Source organism: Pelodiscus sinensis, chromosome 4 (genome assembly GCF_052426305.1).
Source record: "Pelodiscus sinensis isolate ZL-2025 chromosome 4, ASM5242630v1, whole genome shotgun sequence".
Taxonomy (NCBI): domain Eukaryota; kingdom Metazoa; phylum Chordata; order Testudines; family Trionychidae; genus Pelodiscus; species Pelodiscus sinensis.
Window position 1 is genome coordinate 109,194,691 of NC_143055.1, and position 20,367 is coordinate 109,215,057.

The window sequence follows — 20,367 nt, forward strand, 5'->3', positions numbered from 1 at the left end:
ACTATAACTTTTTATTTATCAGCTTTTTACATGCGTGGGCACCAGATAACTATTAACAGTAACAATAAACCAACTGCAATACAATAGAGGAAAATACCTTGAGGTTTTTCCAAGTCCCAATAATTATCAACAACACCCCAGGGATTTTTATCAGTTATATTTACATTAATTTTACTCCTAAGGTCTAACATCTATCTAAACTCCTAACTATACTATTTAACAAACTTCTAACTAACTTACTCTTAACACTATTATTTATCAAACTTTTAACTAACTTTACACAGCAATACTCACACTTATCAGACATACCAGGGACAACAGAGACAACAGCATATTCGTTATTCGTACGCTCTGCAGAAGATTCAGTAGATTCGGTGAGCGGGAGGGGACCCTTGGGTGATCAGCCCTCAGAACCTGGCTTGTGTTCTGCCTTCCAAATTTTCGGGAACTCTCAACTGGATGCAGGAGGGGTAGCTGCTTTATAGAGAGAGCAAGAGCTTTCCCGCGCTTAGTTGTGATAAGCTTAACAGATTCTGTCTGCCTAGTGACAGGCTGAGGGGTAAAGGGAGAGGGTGAGATGGCCCTTGAGTGGCGCGAACTTTGTATGACCCTTACCTGCCTGGTGTCTTACTCCTGGTTTTTACTGATCTTAAGTCACATAGTGCAGGATTTTTGGTTTGAGGGGAAGGTAATCTTGTGCTAGGAAGGCTATGCGCACGAGGCCTGGCCAGAAAAGAGCCTGCTTTTACACATAGGTGGCCCCTTATATTTAAATCTAAGGTCAGCTGACTTTGCAAAGGGACAGGTTTGCTATTATTCCTGAGCTTTCCAATGGTTTAATCTCAGTCTTTGGAAACTTGAAACTGGAATCTGCAGTTGTTAGGCATTAGATTTTAAGAGATTCCTTCAAAATTACTGAATATTGTTTTGTTTCACCTCCATTAGAAATCCACATTAATTAAACAATGACTAATCAAATATTATTAGGATGCTTTGGATAATTGCTGATTCCAGGTTTTACCATATTCTCACTGAAATATTATTTTTCTCATGGTCTGTTCACACATTCATTCTCATGCAGTCTCCACTGTATAGTTTCATGTTAATGCTGCACAGTTAGTATTTTATATTTCAAGCTATTTGGAGGAAGATGTCATACAAAAATTAAATGGATGTTACAGTTGGATAGCTTAGAATTTTGGTCCATTTTGGCTTGAATCCCTTTAATTTCTAGCTTATTACAGGAAATGAAGCATGAGGTAACTAGTTCTGTGCACTCAGTATAAAATCATGATGATGCAACAAAACTGCACTATTTTATATTAATACATGAAAACTGACTAAATAAATGTTTTCTTACAATATGCAGCAATTCACTGTGGTGAGTTTGGGGACTATAAAAATCAAATATCTATGCCTAAGGGTACAAATGCAGTAGTGGATAAATATACAGAGCTTTCATTTTTGATAGGATACTAACCTGAATCTTGCTAATCTCTCAGTCAAACTGGCAGTGTTAGTTGTAAGATTTATCTTCATCTTTTGGAATCCTCCAAGCACAATGATTGTAATCAAAAAAGGATCAGTGATGAATGAAGTCAGTCTGAACTTGCTCTGTCAATACCCAGGGAAAATGCCACTATACCATCTAGTTAGAGATTGAACTGCATAACAGAACACCGTAGGGAAGATGATGTTAAACTTTAATCATATTGCACTGAAGATGTCTGTAAACTTGAGGCTTTACGTTTAACCTCGCTTGCCTATCACCTTTCCTGAGAATATCTTTATTACTGTCTCTCTCTCTCAGATGTCATGACTGAAAAGATTTGATAACTTCAATTTTTTTATTTAAAAAGCCGTGCTAAATTTCATTGTTGGTTTGTAGATACTTGAGTTAAAAGTCCTTGTCAAAGAACAACAAAAGAACAATTGCGCAGTGTTAACCTGTTAACATTTGGTGAACAAAATGAATGTTCAGAATTGCTAGAAGTGTAAACGGAATAGCTTCCATTGACTATAAGAGTCGTAATATTAAATATTTCATACTGCTTATCTGTTAAGGGTGGATATGCTGCCTTTATCACAACTAGGGATGTTAGTGTATAATAGAATAGTCGTGTAATGGCATAAAATTTAAGTGGTTACATGTCTATTTGATAGTCCCCTAAGGCAGGGCAAGCAGCCAGTGTGCTCCCAGGCCCACTCCTGGGGAGCCCTGCCACTCCACACTGCTGCCTTCTCCTTAGAGGCATCAGTGTGGGGTGGCAGGTGGGAGCTGGTCTGCAAGGGGAGCTGTTTTAAAACTGGCTTTCTGTGCAGACCAGCTCCAGCCTGCCACCCTGCTCTGCTGCCCCTGATACAGAGGCAGCAGCATGGGGTGGCAGCAGCTCCTGTCCATGAGGGGGGGTCTGAGCTCTCTGCAGACGGAGGCTGTTCCACAGCAGCAGCCCCTGTCTGTGGGGAGCTCAGACCCACTGTGAATAGGGGCTGCTGCCTCAGAGTAGCCTCCGTCCACAGTGAGCCTGGGCCCACCACAAACAGAGGCTGCAAGCAGAGGCTGCTTTGCAGCAGCTTCCCCTACTCCCTCCCCATCCCACACTGCTGCCTCTGATAGATCTGCCTGCCTCTGCCCCACTGCTGCCTCTGATAGCGTGGGGTGGGAGGCAGATGGCACCACAGAGCCAGTGCTGGGGGGAACCGGCTTTTAAGGAGGCAGCGAAGCGGGTGGGCAGGCAGATCTGGCTCCCCGAGTATATGAGTTCCAGCCTGCCCCCCAACCCTCCGTGCTGCTGCCTCTCTATCAGAGGCAAAAGTGGAGTAGGGGCAGATCTGGTGCTCATAAAGCTGGCTCCCATGGGCACTGGCTCCTGCCTCCCCATCTTGCTGCCTCTGAATGTTGACATCCCTAATCACAGGGCTCGCCAAGCGGCAGCGAGCTCTGCTCGCCAGCTGCGTGATATCGTTCTGCGCCACCTCTTCCAGGTTGTAATCTACTAGCCACGTTATTTGTCGAGCCCTGCTAATCACAAATAAATTAATGTTTAAGCCAATAATAGCACAAACAGCTAAAAGTGATTAGTTATAAGTTAATACTTTTCATATTCCTCTAATTCTGTGGTCACCAACCAGTAGATCGCGAGCTACCGGTAGATCTCAGGGGCTCTAAGAGTAGCTCTTGAGCCCTCTCTGAACTGCGCACCTGCGCAGTACATTTACATTAGATTTCCTCATGTAATGTAGGCGGGGCTTCAAGGAAGGGGCGGGGCAGTAGATTTTTGCCTGTTCTGAGACTTAAAAAGTGATCTTGGGTGTAAAAAGGTTGGAGACCACTGCTCTAATTGTACCCATTAAGGTACTGAAAATCATTTTGATCTTAATTCTTAATTAATTTCAGAGACTGAAAGATGTTGGTGGGGAAGCATTTTATCCATTGCTTGAGGATGAGTAAGTATATATAATAGCATTCATTATTGTTGACTGGTGGTTTGTATTCTAGTGACACACACAATGACTGTACCAAGGTTTTCAAAAAGAGAAATCTAGTGTTAACCTTCTATCTCCTATTTAGACTCCTGAACTCAGTAAGACCTACTGTCTGCTCAGCACTATAGAAAATAAATCTGCTTATTTAGGTACCTAAATGTGAACTGAGACGCCTAACTGCAGTTACTTGGTCTTGAAAATCTGGACTTTGGTATTTACTATATAGCACTGTGTGCACAGATCCTGCTCAGTAGGAAGTAATGTCTCCTTTGAAAATTATTTTCTAAGTTAAAAGCACTTTGCAGTATACATTCTTATTTGTACATTTAATTATGTTTATTGTTCTTTAGCCGGTCTCCAGTGCTGTTTTTCTCACTCTGTTCCAGGCAGTCACAATTACCTCATTCAAACAGTAATAATGAGTTGTCTGCAGCTGCCAATCTTCCTCTGATCATCCGAGAGAGGGATACAGAGTACCAGCTACACAGAATTGTTCTTTTTGACAGATTACTGAAGGTATACATTTTAATAGTACTTCAGTAGTCTCAATTATCCATTATTGAAGTGGATTGATGCGTTCCGTTCATTAATTAGAGATTTCTAAAGAACTAAGCAATTGCAAGTTGAAGCAGAAAAATCAGAGTAGGGAATGAGGACTATAGAAGAGAACTAGATGCAGAAGTAAACAGGAAAAATAGGAGTAGGAGAACCTGTAAAAAAGAGGCAATTCTAGAAACCCCTTCAATAAGAAAGTCCTTTAAAATGCAAAGAGTAATAACATCAATCATTACTATAAACAGTAGTAAACGAGAGAGGACACTGAAGCATCCTATGTATTTTCTAACAGCAGTGGGCAGTCCAAAATTAAATGTGAGCAGCGTAGCCTCAGATATGCCAGTATCATTTTTGCATTGTCCATTATGGACTGAGCACTGGTCTTGCACATTCAAACTAATCTGTACTGTGATATCACTGGGTACGGGAGGGAGGTTTGTTTATTCTTATGCCATGGTTTTTTAAATTTTCTCAGCAATATCATTTTATGTGTTTTTGTGTGGTGTGTGTGTGTGTGTGTGTGTGTGTGTGCAAGAATACACATAAGTAGTCAAGAGATAAGAGATGGGTTCATTCAGGATTTTTTTACACATTGTAATAAGTATTACACTAACTCTAAGACTTTTTTAAACAGTCATGTTACTATGAAAAGGAATATTAAATACAGAAGAAATTAGAAACTCTGCAAACATTATTTATATTTAACCTTTAAAATGTAACAAAACATGGCAGTCACTTGCTTTCCAATAAAAGGGGACTGTTGGACTGATTATTTGAAGCAGCAACAGTAGATGCTTAGACCTTGTTTTTTAAAAAGGTGTACTCCTCTTTTACATTGTAAAATAGTGTAAACAGATTTACTGTGTTTTGTGTCCAGTGACAGAGAAGTTTACCCTAAAGAAAGGATCTTGTTTGTTTCAAGAAAGTGGTGTGTTGTTTTTCCCTACAGGCTTATCCATACAAAAAAAATCAGGTCTGGAAAGAAGCCAGAGTTGACATTCCTCCACTGATGAGAGGTTTAACCTGGGCTGCTCTACTGGGAGTTGAGGTAAGAGAGAGGATGATTCACACTAATTACAGACACTAGTGAGGGATGAAGATTAGATAGGTATATTTTGTATTATTTGGAACAGTGAAGAGAGAATAATATCTGAAACTTTGTGAATTAATTTCAGTATTGGGGCAATTTTTTGCTTCACTTCATGATTTTTAGTCAATATTGCCAAGGAATGTTGAACTTGTCAGGGTTTTAGTTTATTTTTGATTTATCCAGAAAAGATAAGTGCCTAGGCACTCTGGGCAACATTTTAAAATACTGCTGCTATGTATAAACAATCTGTTGTTGTTGTTATGCCAACAAACACACTTAGCATTACCATCCCCAATCAACAAGGGCTAGAAAAAAAATAAAGACTTTGAGGGAAGAATAATCTCCTTTCCACCCCACTGTGACTCTTTAGGATGGAATCCAGACCATTGAAGGGCTGTCTCACAGTTTGCCTTCCAATCTGTGGTGCCTCTGAGTGCTTTTCTGCTGTAGTTCTAAACCTAAGTGCTTCACAAACAACCAAACAGCATGATTCAGCCCATATACAGGGTTTCTATGTATAGCCACAGTCCTGAGCCAGCAGCTCAGACCCCAGCAGCCTAAGAGCAAATACCAGCCACTCTCTGACTTGCAGCAGCTTTGGTTACTACTTGCAGAGAAATCCCACTGTATTCCCAGTCTTGGACTTCCCCCCCCCCAAAAAATGTGTTTTACACTGTTCAGCTCTCTTCTGGACAGTCTAGATATATTAGATCTATTGCTGTTTTAAAATAAGGTAAGATCCAATGGGAAGCAAACAGTTCAAGAAAGTTGGCAGTATTTCAGAAACATTATTAAGTGCATAAAAACAAACTATCCCACAGTGTAAGAAAGATAAAAAGTATGGCAAGAGACCACCTTGGCTTAACCAGGAGATCTTCAATGATCTGAAATTCAAAAAAGAGTTATTATGCTCCAAAAAGTAGAAAATAGGTCAAATTACAAAGGGTGATAATAAACAAATAACGCAGGTATAAAGGAAATATTAGATTAAACTAGCTAGATACGTAATGGGTAACAAGATAACATTCTACCAAGAATTAGAAGCAAGAGGAAGACCAAGGACAGAGTAAGTCTGTTGGGTGGAGGAGAGAAACAGGAACAAAAGATGTGGAAACGGCAGAAGTGTTAAAAAGAAGCCATTTGTTACATTTTTCTCCAAAAAGTTTAGTAGCAATTGAACCTCAAACTTCATGAATGACGCTAAAAATGAGTAGAATCAGAACCTAAAATAGAAAAAGAGCAAGTTAAAAATTACGTAGACAAATTTCATTCTGCTTGGCTCTGATTAGGCCTCAACTGGTATAATGTGACCAGTTCTGGATGTCACATTTCAGGAAACATAGATAAATTGGAGAAAGTCAAGAGAGGCGCAGCAAAAATAATTACAAGTCTAGAAAACTTGACCTAGGAGGGTTGTTTATAAAAATTGGATTTGTTTGGTCTGGAGAAAAGAAGACTGAGGGGAACATGGTAACAATTTCCAGGTATATAAAAGGCTGTACAAGGGAGAGGGAAATAAATTGATTCTTTAGTCTCTGACTATAGGACAAAAGAAGTAAGGGAGGTTTAGGTTGTACATTAGGAAAAACTTCCTAACTGTCATGGTGGTTAAGAACTGAAATAAATTGCTTTGGGAGGCTGTGGAATCTCCATCTTTGGAGATGTTTAAGATCAGATGGTGGAAATACCTATCAGGGATGGCCTAGAAATAATACTTACCCTGCTGTGAATGTAGAGGTTTGGACTAAAATGCCCCTTCAGGTCCCTTCTAGTCCCACACTTCTATGAGGCTACATCTTGCAGGTCTTTTTATTTATTTAAAATGTTCTTGTTTCACTTTAGGGAGCCATTCAAGCAAAGTATGATGCCATTGATAAGGACACTCCAATTCCTACTGATAGACAGGTAAGATTCCTTTTTAGTTTCAAGTGCTGTCACTTAAGATACAGAAGGCTTTTTTTCCTTCTGTGAGTTGTAAGTCAACTATTTTACTGCAGCTAATGCTGCTGATTTTTATTTAATACTAATTTGAAACAACAAACAAAGGTCATAAAAATCTAAAAAAAGTTTTAAAAAAGTCCATCTTGTTAAGAAGTACTTGTTATACAAACTACTTACTATGCACTTCAGATTAAATGATGCAAGATGCACAGCATCCCCACATACCCTCAGAAGAATCTGAAGGCATGTAATACTTAATGGAAATGGGTTCCTTTCTGTTACATTCTCCAAGAACTTCAGAGAGGTAGCAGAGTTAGCCTGTAACTGGAAAAACTTTAAAAACACCTAATAGGTCTCCAGCAGCAGTTTAAAGACTAACAAAACACGTAGATGGTATCATGAGCTTTCGTGAGTAAACTCGCTTCTTTGTTGTACCCACGAAAGCTCATGGTATCATCTACATGTTTTGGTAGTCTTTAAGCTGCTGCTAGACTATTAGTTGTTTTTTAAGATTCTCCAAGAAGTCCTGTCAAATGGTAAATGGCAAAAGTCCTATTGAAGGCTTCTTTTCAATTAGGTCAATACATTATTATCAGAAAAGATGCAATTCAATGAAAACAAAGAAGGAAGTGACATTGGGCTCCTCAAAGATACAATTTTGAGAGGTCAGCACTTTTTAAAAAGTTTTTGAGGGAGAGAGGCTGTATTTTTAATCTGTGTGCAGCTCATGGAATGCACCCTCTTCCCCCACATTGGTTTTTGAAGGTGAGAAATTAAATAGATTATGTTTATATTAGTGGTCTAACCTAAATACATTGGATGCATTCCATATCTTTCAGTGTTGTGGGATTTCTGTGATGCCATCCCAAATATCCTGTTCTTTTTTTTTATGCTTGTTTGTATTGCAGATTGAGGTTGATATTCCTCGCTGTCATCAGTATGATGAGCTGCTGTCATCACCAGAGGGTCATGCAAAATTTAGACGGGTATTGAAGGCATGGGTAGTTTCCCATCCTGATCTTGTGTACTGGCAAGGTGAGTTTAACATGTAAGTTTAGTCATTCAGTTGGAAATGCATACAAAAGGGAAGATTTACTTTAAAATATAGAGACACTTTCTAAATAGATCAAAACAAAACACACACGTGCTTCTTTTTTCAGCTGTTTCCTTTTATTTTTGTTCATTAGAATTTAAACTTGGGTTCAGTTGTTCACTTATAGCTGTTAAAGTAGAAATGTCTGGAGAATATATCTGTGGATTGCTGAAAATGTGGTGGTATTATAATGAGTATTATACGTATAGTACATATACTTATAATAAGTATAAGTAGTATTATACTTATTAACTTAATAACTTAGTAGTATTATACTTTCTGTTCTATTTATAGTGTAAATTTGATCTTTTCTCTTGCATTTTAGCATTCCTTAAACTTCATCCATTTTGTTTTTAAAATGTTCTGTTTGCTAATGCTACTTAGTGCAACGTTAGAACTGCACAGAACAGTTAAATTGGATTTTGGGGGGAGAACAGCTTGCTGGAGCATTCCTGGAAATGGTGATAAAGCTAGAAAAAGTCCAAATCTACTTAGCAGTAAACTTCTATGTTTTAAAATATTTTTGTTTGCCTGCAGTTTTCTCATATTTTTTCTGTTACATTAAGGATGTCTTAATCTATTTTAAATATGTAGGTCTCATTGATAAGTCAGTACATTTATCTTGTGTTATGATTGTGAAAGAGCAGCTTTTCATAGTTCTTTTGCATCTTTTCTTCTCTCAGGTCTTGATTCACTTTGTGCACCATTCCTGTACTTGAATTTTAACAATGAAGGTGAGTACCTTCTCTCTAGAATTAAACCATATTTCCCTGCACCTTGTGTGCCCATGTCTACCTGTTGTTTTCAGTCCTCTGGTCTATCAGTATGGTCAGTGTCCACTTAATGGTAATTGGGTGTTTCAGGCTTGGGTCCAAAGGAAATCTGTTATCTCAAACTCTGATAGTCAGATTTTGAGAGGGATCATTCATATCTTTGTGCCAGTAAAGGAAATTATTCCTCATTGGGACCTTAACATTGAGTTGAATGCCCTCATGGATACCCCATTGAAGCCCTTGACAACTTATTTTCTATCTCTCCTGTGTCAAAAGGCACCATCCTTGTAGCTATAACGTCTGTAAGACGAGTTAGCTACAGGCCCTAATGATGGACCTTATGAATACTCTTCAGGCCTTATCCTAAGTTTTTGTCTAAAGAGGTTTCAGAATTTCATCTGAATTAGACAGGTTTTTTTTACCGGTATTTTTTTTCCCCCAAGTCTCATTCAAATTTAGACACAGTGTCTGCATTCCCTGGATGTAAGGTTGTGCTTGGCATTTGACTTTGAAAGAGCTAAGCCTTTTCTTTCATCATCTCATTGTGTCCCTAAGAGCATCTCTGTGCCCTAATGCAAGAGGATCATTTGCATCTAACAGTGAGTTTCAGCTGGCGTGACCCGCTCAGTGTACCCCAGTTCATTATTATTATGAGAGAACCATATCAGAGAGCTGATAGGTAAGGTCCCATGGGAATCGAGACTGAGGGGAAAAACAGCTGAGGAGAGTTGCCAGTTTTTCAAAGGGACATTATTAAGGGCCCAAAAGCAAGCTATTCTGCTGCACTGGAAAGATAGAAAATATGGCAAAAGACCACCTTGGCTTAACCACGAGATCTTGCATGATCTAAAAATAAAAAAGGAGTCATATAAAAAATGGAAAGTAGGACAAATTACAAAGGATGAATATAGGCAAACAACACAGGAATGCAGGGGCAAGAGTAGAAAGGCAAAGGCTCAAAATGAGCTCAAACTAGCTACGGGAATAAAGGGAAACAAGAAGATTTTTTATAAATACATTAGAAGCAAGAGGAAGACCAAGGACAGGGTAGGCCCACTGGTCAGTGAAGAGGGAGAAACAGTAACAGGAAACTTGGAAATGACAGAGATGCTTAATGACTTCTTTGTTTTGGTCTTCACTGAGAAGTCTGAAGGAATGCCTAACATAGTGAATGCTACTGGGAAGAGGGTAGGTTTAGAAGATTAAAAAAAAAAGAACAAGTTAAAAATCACCTAGAAAAGTTAGATGCCTGCAACTCACCAAGGCCTGATTAAATGCATCCTAGAATACTCAAGGAGCTGATAGAAGAGGTATCTGAGCCACTAGCTATCATCTTTGGAAAATCATGGGAGACCGGAGAGATTCCAGAAGACTGGAAAAGGGCAAATATAGTGCCCATTTATAAAAAGGGAAATTAGAACAACCCAGGAAACTACAGACCAATTAGTTTAACTTCTGTGCCAGGGAAGATAATGGAGCAAGTAATTAAGGAAATTGGCTGTAAACACTTGGAAGGTGGCAAGGTGACAGCATGGATTTGTAAAGAATAAATCATGTCAAACCAATCTGATAGCATTCTTTCAGAATGAGTCTTGTGGATAAGAGAGAAGTGGTGGATGTGGTATACCTAGACTTTAGTAAGGCGCTTGATACGGTCTCGCATGATATTCTTATCAATAAACTAGGCAAATACAACTTATATTGGGCTACTATAAGGTGGGTGCATACCTGGCTAGATAACTGTACTCAGAGAGTAGTTATTAATGGTTCACGATCCTGCTGGAAAGGTATAACAAGTGGGGTTCCGTAGGGGTCTGTTTTGGGACCGGCTCTGTTCAATATCTTCATCAACGATTTAGATATTGGCATAGAAAGTACGCTTATTAAGTTTGGGGATGATACCAAGCTGGGAGAGGTTGTGACTGCTCTGGAGTATAGGGTCATAATTCAAAATGATCTGGACAAATTGGAGAAATGGTCTGAGGTAAACAGGATGAAGTTTAATAAAGACAAATGCAAAGGAAGGAACAATCAGTTTCACACACACAGAATGGGAAGCGACTGTCTAGGAAGGAATACGGCAGAAAGCGATCTTGGGGTTATAGTGGACCGCAAGCTGAATATGAGTCAGCAGGGTAATGCTGTTGCATAAAGCAAACATGTTTCTGGGATGCATTAACAGGTGTGTTGTGAGCAAGACACGAGAAGTCATTCTTCCGCTCTACTCTGCGCTGGTTAGGCCTAAGTTGGAGTATTGTGTCCAGTTCTGGGCACTGCATTTCAAGAAAGATGTGGAGAAATTGGAGAGGGTCCAAGAAGAGCAACCAGAATGATTAAAGGTCTAGAGAACATGACCTGTGAAGGAAGGCTGAAAGAATTGGGTATGTTTAGTTTAGAAGGAGAAGATTGAGGGGGAACATGATAGCAGTTTTCAGGTATCTAAAAGGGTGTCATAAGGAGGAAGGAGAAAACTTGTTCTTCTTGGCCTCTGAGGGTAGAACAAGAAGCAAGGGGCTTAAACTGCAGCAAGGGAGGTTTAGGCTGGACATTAGAAAAAAGTTCTTAACTGTCAGGGTAGTCAAACACTGGAATAAATAGCCCAGGGAGGTTGTGGAATCTCCATCTCTGGAGATATTTAAGAGCAGGTTAGATAAATGTCCAATCAGAGATGGTCTAGACAGTATTTGGTCCTGCCATGAGGGAAGGGGACTGGACTCGATGACTTCTCAAGATTCCTTCCAGTCCTAGTATTCTATGATTCTGTCACTGATCATTAATATTCTTGTGTGTAGTTTGTGCTTTCAAACTACAGAGGATTATCCAATAGCTAAAATATGTTTGTGAGTCATCTGAGTAGAATACATGTCTGCAACAACTCAAGAGAAGACCAACCTATCTGTTAACTGTTGTTCTTCGAAATGCAGATGCAGGCATGTATTCCATGTCCCTCTCTCCCCTCGAAATCCAAGTCTCGATTCCAATGTTCTGTGGCAAGAAACTAAGGTGGTTTTGGGTGGAGCCCTTAATTAACTGAGAGGAGGGAGGGTGGGAGGATGAAAAGTCCAGAAAGTGAACACCACCCCGGTGGTATTGCTAGACATAGTAGCTAACTGTCTTTTCTGTTCTGAAAGTGTAAGTGCTGAAGTTCTTCAGGTAACAATATGGTTGAATTCTGCTTTAGGTACAGGATATGTTTTTTAACTATAGACTTGCCAGCAGTACTTCCATAGTATACACATAAACAGACCTCTTTTTCTGTGAATGTTCAGTAGTACAGCCTGGTGGAGCCTGTTTTCTATTTTCTTAACTCTAGCTTTCTTAGTGCCTAGCTCAGGTAAGATCCTAAATGGAAACCAGATAGCTTAGACCAGAAAAAACAAAAGTTTGTTGGGAGATGTTCTTGAGGAATTGAGAGATTTGGAGGTTCACAATCTTGATGGGTACCAAGTTTGTTCCCCTCTCTGGTACTTTGAGTGCTGAAGGTGGGAGCTCGCAAGAGACCTTAAAATAATGTTACTAAAGGTTTAAAAACTGTCCCCAAAGTCACAAACTCTCTGACCTTGGTACACTGCCACCACCCAAATGCAAAAACCCCTTGAAGCCAGGAAGATGCACTTGGGAACATCTCCCTGTGGAATTACCCCAAACTCTTTAATCCTCCCTTAGGAGTACTCTTGAAAACAAACTGTAATCTCATAATAGTTTAATGTCTTAATTCCGTCAATTCAGTAACATGGACCCCAAACCCTTCCTGCCTTCTAGGACACAGGAATCAGATAATAGTCTTTAAAAAGTGATTTTATTAACAAAACAAAGAAGATCTATTTGGTAAAGCGTGTATGGTTTGTAGGGTGTTACAGAGCAACTGAAAAAACAGATGAAAGCACAGAGAATTGCTTCCCTGGGATTCAGTTTCTGTTACAGTGTATGAAAGGGAGGTGTTAAATCAGCACAGAGAAGTCCCACAAACCAAGAAAATAACCTGATCACAGCTGTCTAAACATTCCCTGTTCTACATACATCTCTATTATTCCAAAGTTTAGGTTTTCTTTTCTTAGACATGGATATTGCTGGGAAACCCCTGCCTTATCTTTGCTCAGTTCATTTCTCTCCCAGCTCCTCTCTCAACTAGGGATATTAGATAGCAGCCAATACAATCATTGACTAACCGCATGAGTTTTTAGTGGTTATTTGACTATTCTGTAGTCCCTGGCGGTGGGGCCGGCAGCCAGTGGAAACTGATCATGTTCTTGGGGAGCCCCCTGCCACTCCATGCTGCTGCCTCTATATTAAAGGCAGCAGCATGGGGTACCAGGTGAGAGCTGGTCCGTGAGGGGAGCCAGTTTAAAAATCAGTTCCCCTCGCTGACTGGCTGCCTGCTGCCTCTAACAGAGAGGCAGCAGCATCGGGTCTGCAGGGAGAGTGAGTTGCCTACAGACAGAAGTTGCGGGGGGAGAGGGCAGAGGAGGCTGCCTCTGTCCATGATGGCCCGGGCTAGAAGTTGTAACCTTTCCTGTCATTCAAAGACAGCAGTACAGTTACACATACTTTGTCATTTCTTTGCCATTGATACGTCATAAACACTGCTCTTGACTGGCTTCTTCTCAGTGCATAGTAAAAATAAATAGTTTAGGATTGGCAGTAAAGATTTGGTGTTGCGGTTGTTTATATTCTAGTAAAGCTGAAGGCCACAACCAAGATCAGAATCCTCCCTTTGTAGGTGATGTATGTACTAGAGCAGGAGTCAGCAGCGTAAGGCCCATGTGTCAGAAGTGGCTCGCAAGCTGATTTTGAGTGGCACGTGCAGTCTGAAGCAGGAGCTCAACTCTCCCCCATCACAGTGGGGTGCCCTCCCCCTTCCCCAGCAGCAGGTTAGGCTGTGCACACAAGGCTGGGCGCTTGGAGATGTCTTCCAGCGAGCTACGACTCACACCGCATCATTCCCCAAGTGCCAGTGTGGTGCATGCCGTCACAGTAAGTCCCCACCATCCTCTCCCTCACCACCCCGTGCCATGTGGCTCCTTCCCTCCCGCTATGGAACAGCCTCTGGCGCACAGGGCCCATGGTCCAGCATCCTCCTCGGCTATCTCCAGGCTGCTTGTTACAATGGTCGCCTCTGCCAGGAACAGCTGCTGCTGAGGGTGCTGCCCAGGAGCGAAGCTAAACCAGGGGCTCAGCTGGAGATGAGCTCTGACCCCCAGCCTGTGTAACATGGGCAAGGAAAAGAGTTTCCAACTCCTTTGGGCCCTCTGGGAAAACTGCAAAGAGCACTGGAGTGGTGGGCCTTTGGGAGACTGGCCAAGCAGGTAGGGCAACAGAAAGTATAAGAGAGGAGGCGCGTCTGAGGCAAAACCATGTGGAGCTGCTCCCAGACTGGGCACCTTGGAGCTGCCGCCTCAGCCCTAGCAGGGGCCATGTGGAGCCCTGCTGGGGTACTATGGGGAAGGTTGCGTTCAGGCTTGGGAGGTGCACTCTATGTGCTGCTGCTCTCTCTACTCCCGCCCCTCTCCACCCTGCGCTCTGCCGCTCTCTGCGAGCTGGGTCTGGCAGGGAAGGTTAGGGCTTTCTTCACATCTCCTCCCCCTGTGCTCTCCACATGGGAAGCTGGAGCCAGTGCCACAGCCCTGCGGCTGTGCGGGCTCCCTACCGCATTGGGAGGGGTATGTGTTTGCTCATTCCCCCTCTTCACCCTGCTTGGGGAACAGTAGTGTGCTGTTGGGAAGCTTTCTCCACTGCAAGGTGGCACGAAGCCAGGTAAGCGTCCCCCCTCATGCCCAGATCCCTGCACCCCAATCCCTTTCACTCACTCTCCTCCCCCTCCAGGACCCCACACCTCCAGCTTGCTCCGACACCCTCCCTTGCTCCCGCACCTCCCCCCTGGCCAGACGCCTACCCCCAATCTTCTCCTGCATCCACCATTGCTCCTGCACCCTCCCTCCTGGTCACATAGTGCACTCTCCCTTGCTCCTGCACCCACCCCTTGGCAAGACACCTTTCTCTCAGCCTGCTTCTGCACCCTACCTCCCATCCAGGCCTTGCTACCTCTCCCCCTTCTGCACCGCGTCCCTATCCCACTTGCTGGCAGCCCTGTCCCATGCACACTGAACCCCTCAATTTTGTCCCCATCCCAGAGCCTATGGGGATCCATAAAATCCACTAACTCCAGAAAAGTAAATCCGGCTTATGGGAAGCCCTGAACCTCAGTCATCTCTGTCCCTTTCTCCCTCCCCATGGGGATGGAGCGCCAAAGGAGTGAGGTCTCTCAGTTGGGGGGAACATCAGGTTTTTGAAGGAGTTTTTTTTTTTGCTTCCCACTTATGTGGTCCCCAACTGATTTTTCTCTGGGTCAGTGGCCCCCGACCCAAGAAGGGTTCCCGACCTCTGCCATAAATAAAGGAAACATTGAAACCTTTGTTGTTGGACATAAATTAATATTTTACTTCATTGCACATAAAGTTTGATAACCTAAAATAAGAAAGTTGAAATGCTTAATCTGTTTAATAAATTAAACCGCTTTCCCTAGCTGCAGCACGAGCAAAAAGGCTCGGGCGTAATTATGCAGTTAATGGCGAGTTTCCATTAGCAATGGTGATCTGCGGAAAGGTTCACATCGAGCCAGGTGGTCCATGAGCCAAAAAGTTTGAGAACCATTGTACTAGAGGGTGCTGCTGAGGCTGCGGATCCAGAGCTTGGTGTCAGCGGGGGCGGCTGAAGGGGAGAGGAAAATGTGTGAGGGGTCCTTCTGCCCCAAATCCACAGTGGCCCCTGGGTCCTTGGCAGGAAGGCAAGGGCACCATGGACCAGACCTCCACAGGACCCCACTCCTATCAGGACTGGACACCCTAGGGTCACCCCCTGCCTCAACCATTTCCCTGAAACTCTCCCCTCCCCCCTAGTCACCCTAACCGCAGCCCATGCTGGTGATCCCGCATCAAGCCACCCACAAGACTGGAGCCAATGTGAGGCTGGGTGGGGGAGGAGGAAGTCCCATAGCTCTGTGCCACATTCGTCTTCCAGGGAAGCACATGTGTGCTGCTCCCGCTCTCCCCACAGGAAGAGCCAGAGCAGAGCCCAGGGCAGGAGACCAAGCGGAACGCATGGTCAAGAGAGACCCTCCCCTTCTTCCGGGAGAGTGGCACAGCCCAGGGAAGGAGGGCTAAATCTTGGCAATGCCACTTTGGAAAGATTGCCGACCCCTGTACTAGAGAGAGCGGGAGAAACCAAACCCACAGGGCAGATGATAGTCACATGACTTACTGTGCTTTTGGAAGGCATTCAGATGCTATGGCAGTGAGGGTGGAATACATTTCTGTAGAATAGGAAGTCTAATACTGAAAATATACTCTGAAGAAGTGTAAAAAATGTGAGGTAACAGAGTCACTCAGATTGGAAGATGGGTATTGGAGCTCTGTTCTCTTGAGTTTCAGTTCAGTGCCATAGCCACAAGAATTCTTAAAGAATTCATTCTTAAAGAATTCTTCCTAAAATACCCCAGTGCAACTGCAAGCAGCCTTTAGGTAAACAGATGTGGTCACTTAGGTTTTGGAACTCGAACAAGATTAATGCCTGTACATTACATTATGTGAAATGGAAACACTACACATCTGAAAGTTCCAAATTTTTGTACTTCATCTCAAAACTAATACATGGCAAAAGTGAATTTGGATTGTTCCTTGTACAATCAGTAGCAATAGGATATTTCATGAATAGCTTTGGAACATTTTTAAAGGAAAACTATTTTTCATATATTTTTCACTGTTAGTTGCTATATGTACAAAAAGTTAACAAATGAGGTTTAAACTCTTCTTTAGTAATGAATGCTTTCCAGTGTAAAGATGGTTTATTTTATACTCTACATTCCTAGCTAAAGTCTTTTCCTAATTCTCTTTCAGCTCTTGCCTATGCCTGCATGTCTGCTTTTATTCCCAAGTACCTATTTAACTTCTTTTTGAAGGATAACTCTCATGTCATTCAAGGTAGGTTAGTGTTTGTTTTCATTTTATTCTAATAAGAGTTAGAGTTGCTTGTTTATGAAGTAGTTATTAATTATGTGCTTTTAGGTAAATTTTGTTTTTTGTTTTTTTCTTCAGTGACTTTATAATTGACCGAAATAGAAACATAGCCTTTCAGCATTATAGAAATATCCATTCATATCTTCAAGTAGCTTATTAGAAAGTCAAGGTAGTAAGTGAAGTGGCAAAAACAAAACAAAAAAATAAGTAGGGGAGTGTATGAAAATAAAAATCTTGCCAACAAACACAGCAATAAACAAAACAAAACACTTGCTGCTTTCTGAAGAATTTTAAAGGAGGAAGAACCAATCAAATCAATTCAATAAAATAAGATTTCTAAAAAGGCTCACTTTGCTTTTCCCATCATGGAAATCCCTCATTGAAACAATCCAAAGCTACTTTATTGCACATTGCACTGAAGCAAATACCAGAATGTGAGGAGCAGCAGATACCAGAGTGTGTTTAGAAAATGGATTTACTTCAGTAGGAGGCCAAGAGTCTGAGGGAGCGAGCGCCCCATTCCTACACTTGAAGAGCTGCAGTGCTTCAGGGAAGATGCTACAATGGGAGGGATCTTCTCACTGTATGTTATCTACTTTCCTGAAAGGTTGTGGTTAGGTGTATGGCAGAATTCTTGTGTTGACCTACTCTGGAGGTTATGTTGGCTTAACTATGGCTACATTAGAGAGCTTATAGCGGCACAGCTGTATCTTGTGTCAATCTAGTGTAGCCACTTAAAACTGAGAGGAGAGTTCTCTCCCATTGGATTAATTACACCAGTGCTGATAAGCAGTGGTAGCCATGTCAGCATGAGAAGCTTCTCCGCTGACTTAGCACTGCACACATGGACAGTAAGTTGGCATAAGTTAATAAATGGTTAATTCACACTCCTTGCATGACATAATTTGTCCACATACACTATAGTGTAGACATAGGCTATGTCTGCAGGTTGTAGATTTTTCAAGATTTTACTCGATAAATAGTATTAAATGAGCTGAGGACAAGTCTTCAGGAGCGCTAAAAAACTGCTTTTTAGTTTCTGCTTGTTATTTCTTGACCTCAACAGCCCTATAAGTAAATAGGAGGAGTAGGCTGTCAGTTCCTTTTAACATGGAGACAAAGTAGAGAAGAAATTTGGGTACATTTGGAAGCCTCCCAAAAAAAGGTTTGCTGGCACCATTCTATCTGAATAACAGACTTAAAATGGCAGGTCTTTACTTCAATCCACAATATAATGTTCTTCTTGTCATTCTTTTTTCCCATTGCTAGCCCTTAAATGCCCTCTTGAGTCTAGCAAGCATTATTCTAATTTGAATGATGTATGACCTCATGCTACTTGTAAGATTCATGAGTCACACGGCTATCCCTCTGATATGAGTCAGAAGTGTGTATTAATAACTTGAGTAGGGCATTGTCGCTGACATAACAATGTTTTTTGTCTTGGGAGTCAAGCTGGCAGCTGTATGAAAGTGAACAAAAGATTATCCTGCAGAAATTTTAGTTTGAGCATGCAGGGAAATAAGACTACAGAGAAATACTTTTAAAGTCTCTCTTGCCCTCCCCCTTTTTATGAGGGGGTATAGAGAGAGATGGACAATTTATGCTAAACAGGTATATGTTAATTATCATGATGCATAGCTTCTCTCACTTTTTCTAATTGGTTACAAGGATATAGACCTATATATCAAATAATAGATCTCACTGAAACATATCTTGTGCACTTATGGTCCACAAATAAATGTTGTTACAATAGTTTCCCTGTGTGTCTATTGAGGAAGAACATTTATTTCCTCCTCTCATCTCCAAAAAGACCTGGGAAAGTTCTGAGAATGTCAATAGAAATTATTGAACATTAAGACTGGGGATAGAGGGTGATAAGAGGAAAGACGAAAAAGATTAGGACTGTTTAGTTTGGAATGGAAATGAAAGGGGAGGCTATATGAAATAATGACATGGAGAAGGCCAGTCAGGAGATTTTGTGTTTGCACTCTATCATAATGTAAAGTCAAAGGTGCCCTTGCTAAAACTCAAGGCAGCATATTTTTAAAGAATAAAAAGAATGGATTTTTTTTTACCATAAATCATTTGCCTATGGAATTAACTGCTTTAGGCCAGTAGTTTAGTGAGATGTTTTAAAGGTTGAAACAGGGATATGTAGAAAAATATCATTTGTAGTTTTGCTAGCTAGGTTACAATGAGATTTATTAATCTGCAGCTGTCAAGACGAAAAAACATTACCAAGTGGAGTTAGGAAAATAGCATGGTGTTGTATAAATACGTGTGTTATGTGATCTTTAGGTCCTGCACTACAGCATCGGGTGTGGGAATATTGGACAAGCTGGACTGCTGATGTGTTCTGATTTGGTTGTTTCTAAGCTTTTCATGTTCAACGTCAGCATATTAATTAAGGATGTGAAAAGTTAACCGGTGAGCATCTCCCTTAATAGGTGATGCTTACTAGTACCAGTTAACTGGAATTGGCTAGAGCAGCTCCCTTCCTGCTACAGGGAGGGAGGTGTTCCTGCTCTGCTGGGCCCGCTATGGACCAGGGCACTCCAGTCCTGCCATGGTGCTGGCTAACTCAGGAATGGGGAACCTTTTTTGGGTTGGGGGCCATTGACCCACTAAAAAAATCAGTGAGGGACCACACAGAATTGAGAAGAAACCCTCACCCCCCACCTCACTGACATGACTGCCTGACTGAAAAGCAGAAAGATTTTCCCCACATTGCCTTCCAGGGGGCCCAGGCTAGTAGATTAGGTGAGGCCTCCTAGGCTCTGGGATAGGCCCAAAAATTAGGGGTTCAGTGTGTGGGATGGGGCTGCTGAGAAGCAGGCTTTGGGTGTGGTGTCTGGGTGATGGGAGAGATCTGGCTCTGCCCCTCGGGCAGTAGGGCTTCCCCACTCCTGGGTTAAACAAACATGATTTTACATCATCACCTTAATATTAATACAGTTTAATGGAAGGTTTTGTGATGGATTTCTTAGCTGGGTGTGCTGAGCTTTACCTTGTTCCCTGGAGCTAGTGTGAGGAAGGAGGATAGATGATTACATCACTGCAATTTTAGCACCTCACCTTGTAATGGAATAAAACCATTCCCAGTGCAGAAAGGTGCAGCGTATCTCATTTCTGAGCCTGCCTTAAGCAATTAAATAGAGTTTGTCAGATTTATCAGCTGCATTTCCCCCCTATGAAGTAAGATATAAGAGTAACTTAAGGTTTATAGCTATAGAAATTATGCCAAAGAATAATTCATGTAATAAAATTCCAGACAACAGTGTTTGGCTGGAGCTCAATGATACGTTTTTATGAAGGATTGCATGTTTTCAACATACTTATTATGTAATCCCACACAATAATTATATTTTATGAGTCTGGCTATACAAATAAAAATTATATTTAGCTAACTGTAGTATA

General features: G+C 41.6%; 1 protein-coding gene across 6 annotated transcripts in view; it reads left to right on the forward strand.

Moving 5' to 3' along the window:
• Positions 1 to 20,367, forward strand: part of TBCK (TBC1 domain containing kinase) — a 185,255-nt gene that overhangs the window by 58,621 nt on the left and 106,267 nt on the right. For 5 of the 6 annotated variants that reach the window (XM_075929695.2, XM_075929699.2, XM_075929697.2 and 2 more), the window contains exons 13-19: positions 3,398 to 3,447; positions 3,873 to 4,002; positions 4,991 to 5,089; positions 6,974 to 7,036; positions 7,981 to 8,107; positions 8,849 to 8,899; positions 16,831 to 16,914. In XM_075929695.2, coding sequence (XP_075785810.2) covers positions 3,398 to 3,447; positions 3,873 to 4,002; positions 4,991 to 5,089; positions 6,974 to 7,036; positions 7,981 to 8,107; positions 8,849 to 8,899; positions 16,831 to 16,914 — 604 coding nt within the window. The remainder of the gene's footprint in view (positions 1 to 3,397; positions 3,448 to 3,872; positions 4,003 to 4,990; positions 5,090 to 6,973; positions 7,037 to 7,980; positions 8,108 to 8,848; positions 8,900 to 16,830; positions 16,915 to 20,367) is intronic. The other variant, XM_075929700.2, reaches the window with a different exon arrangement.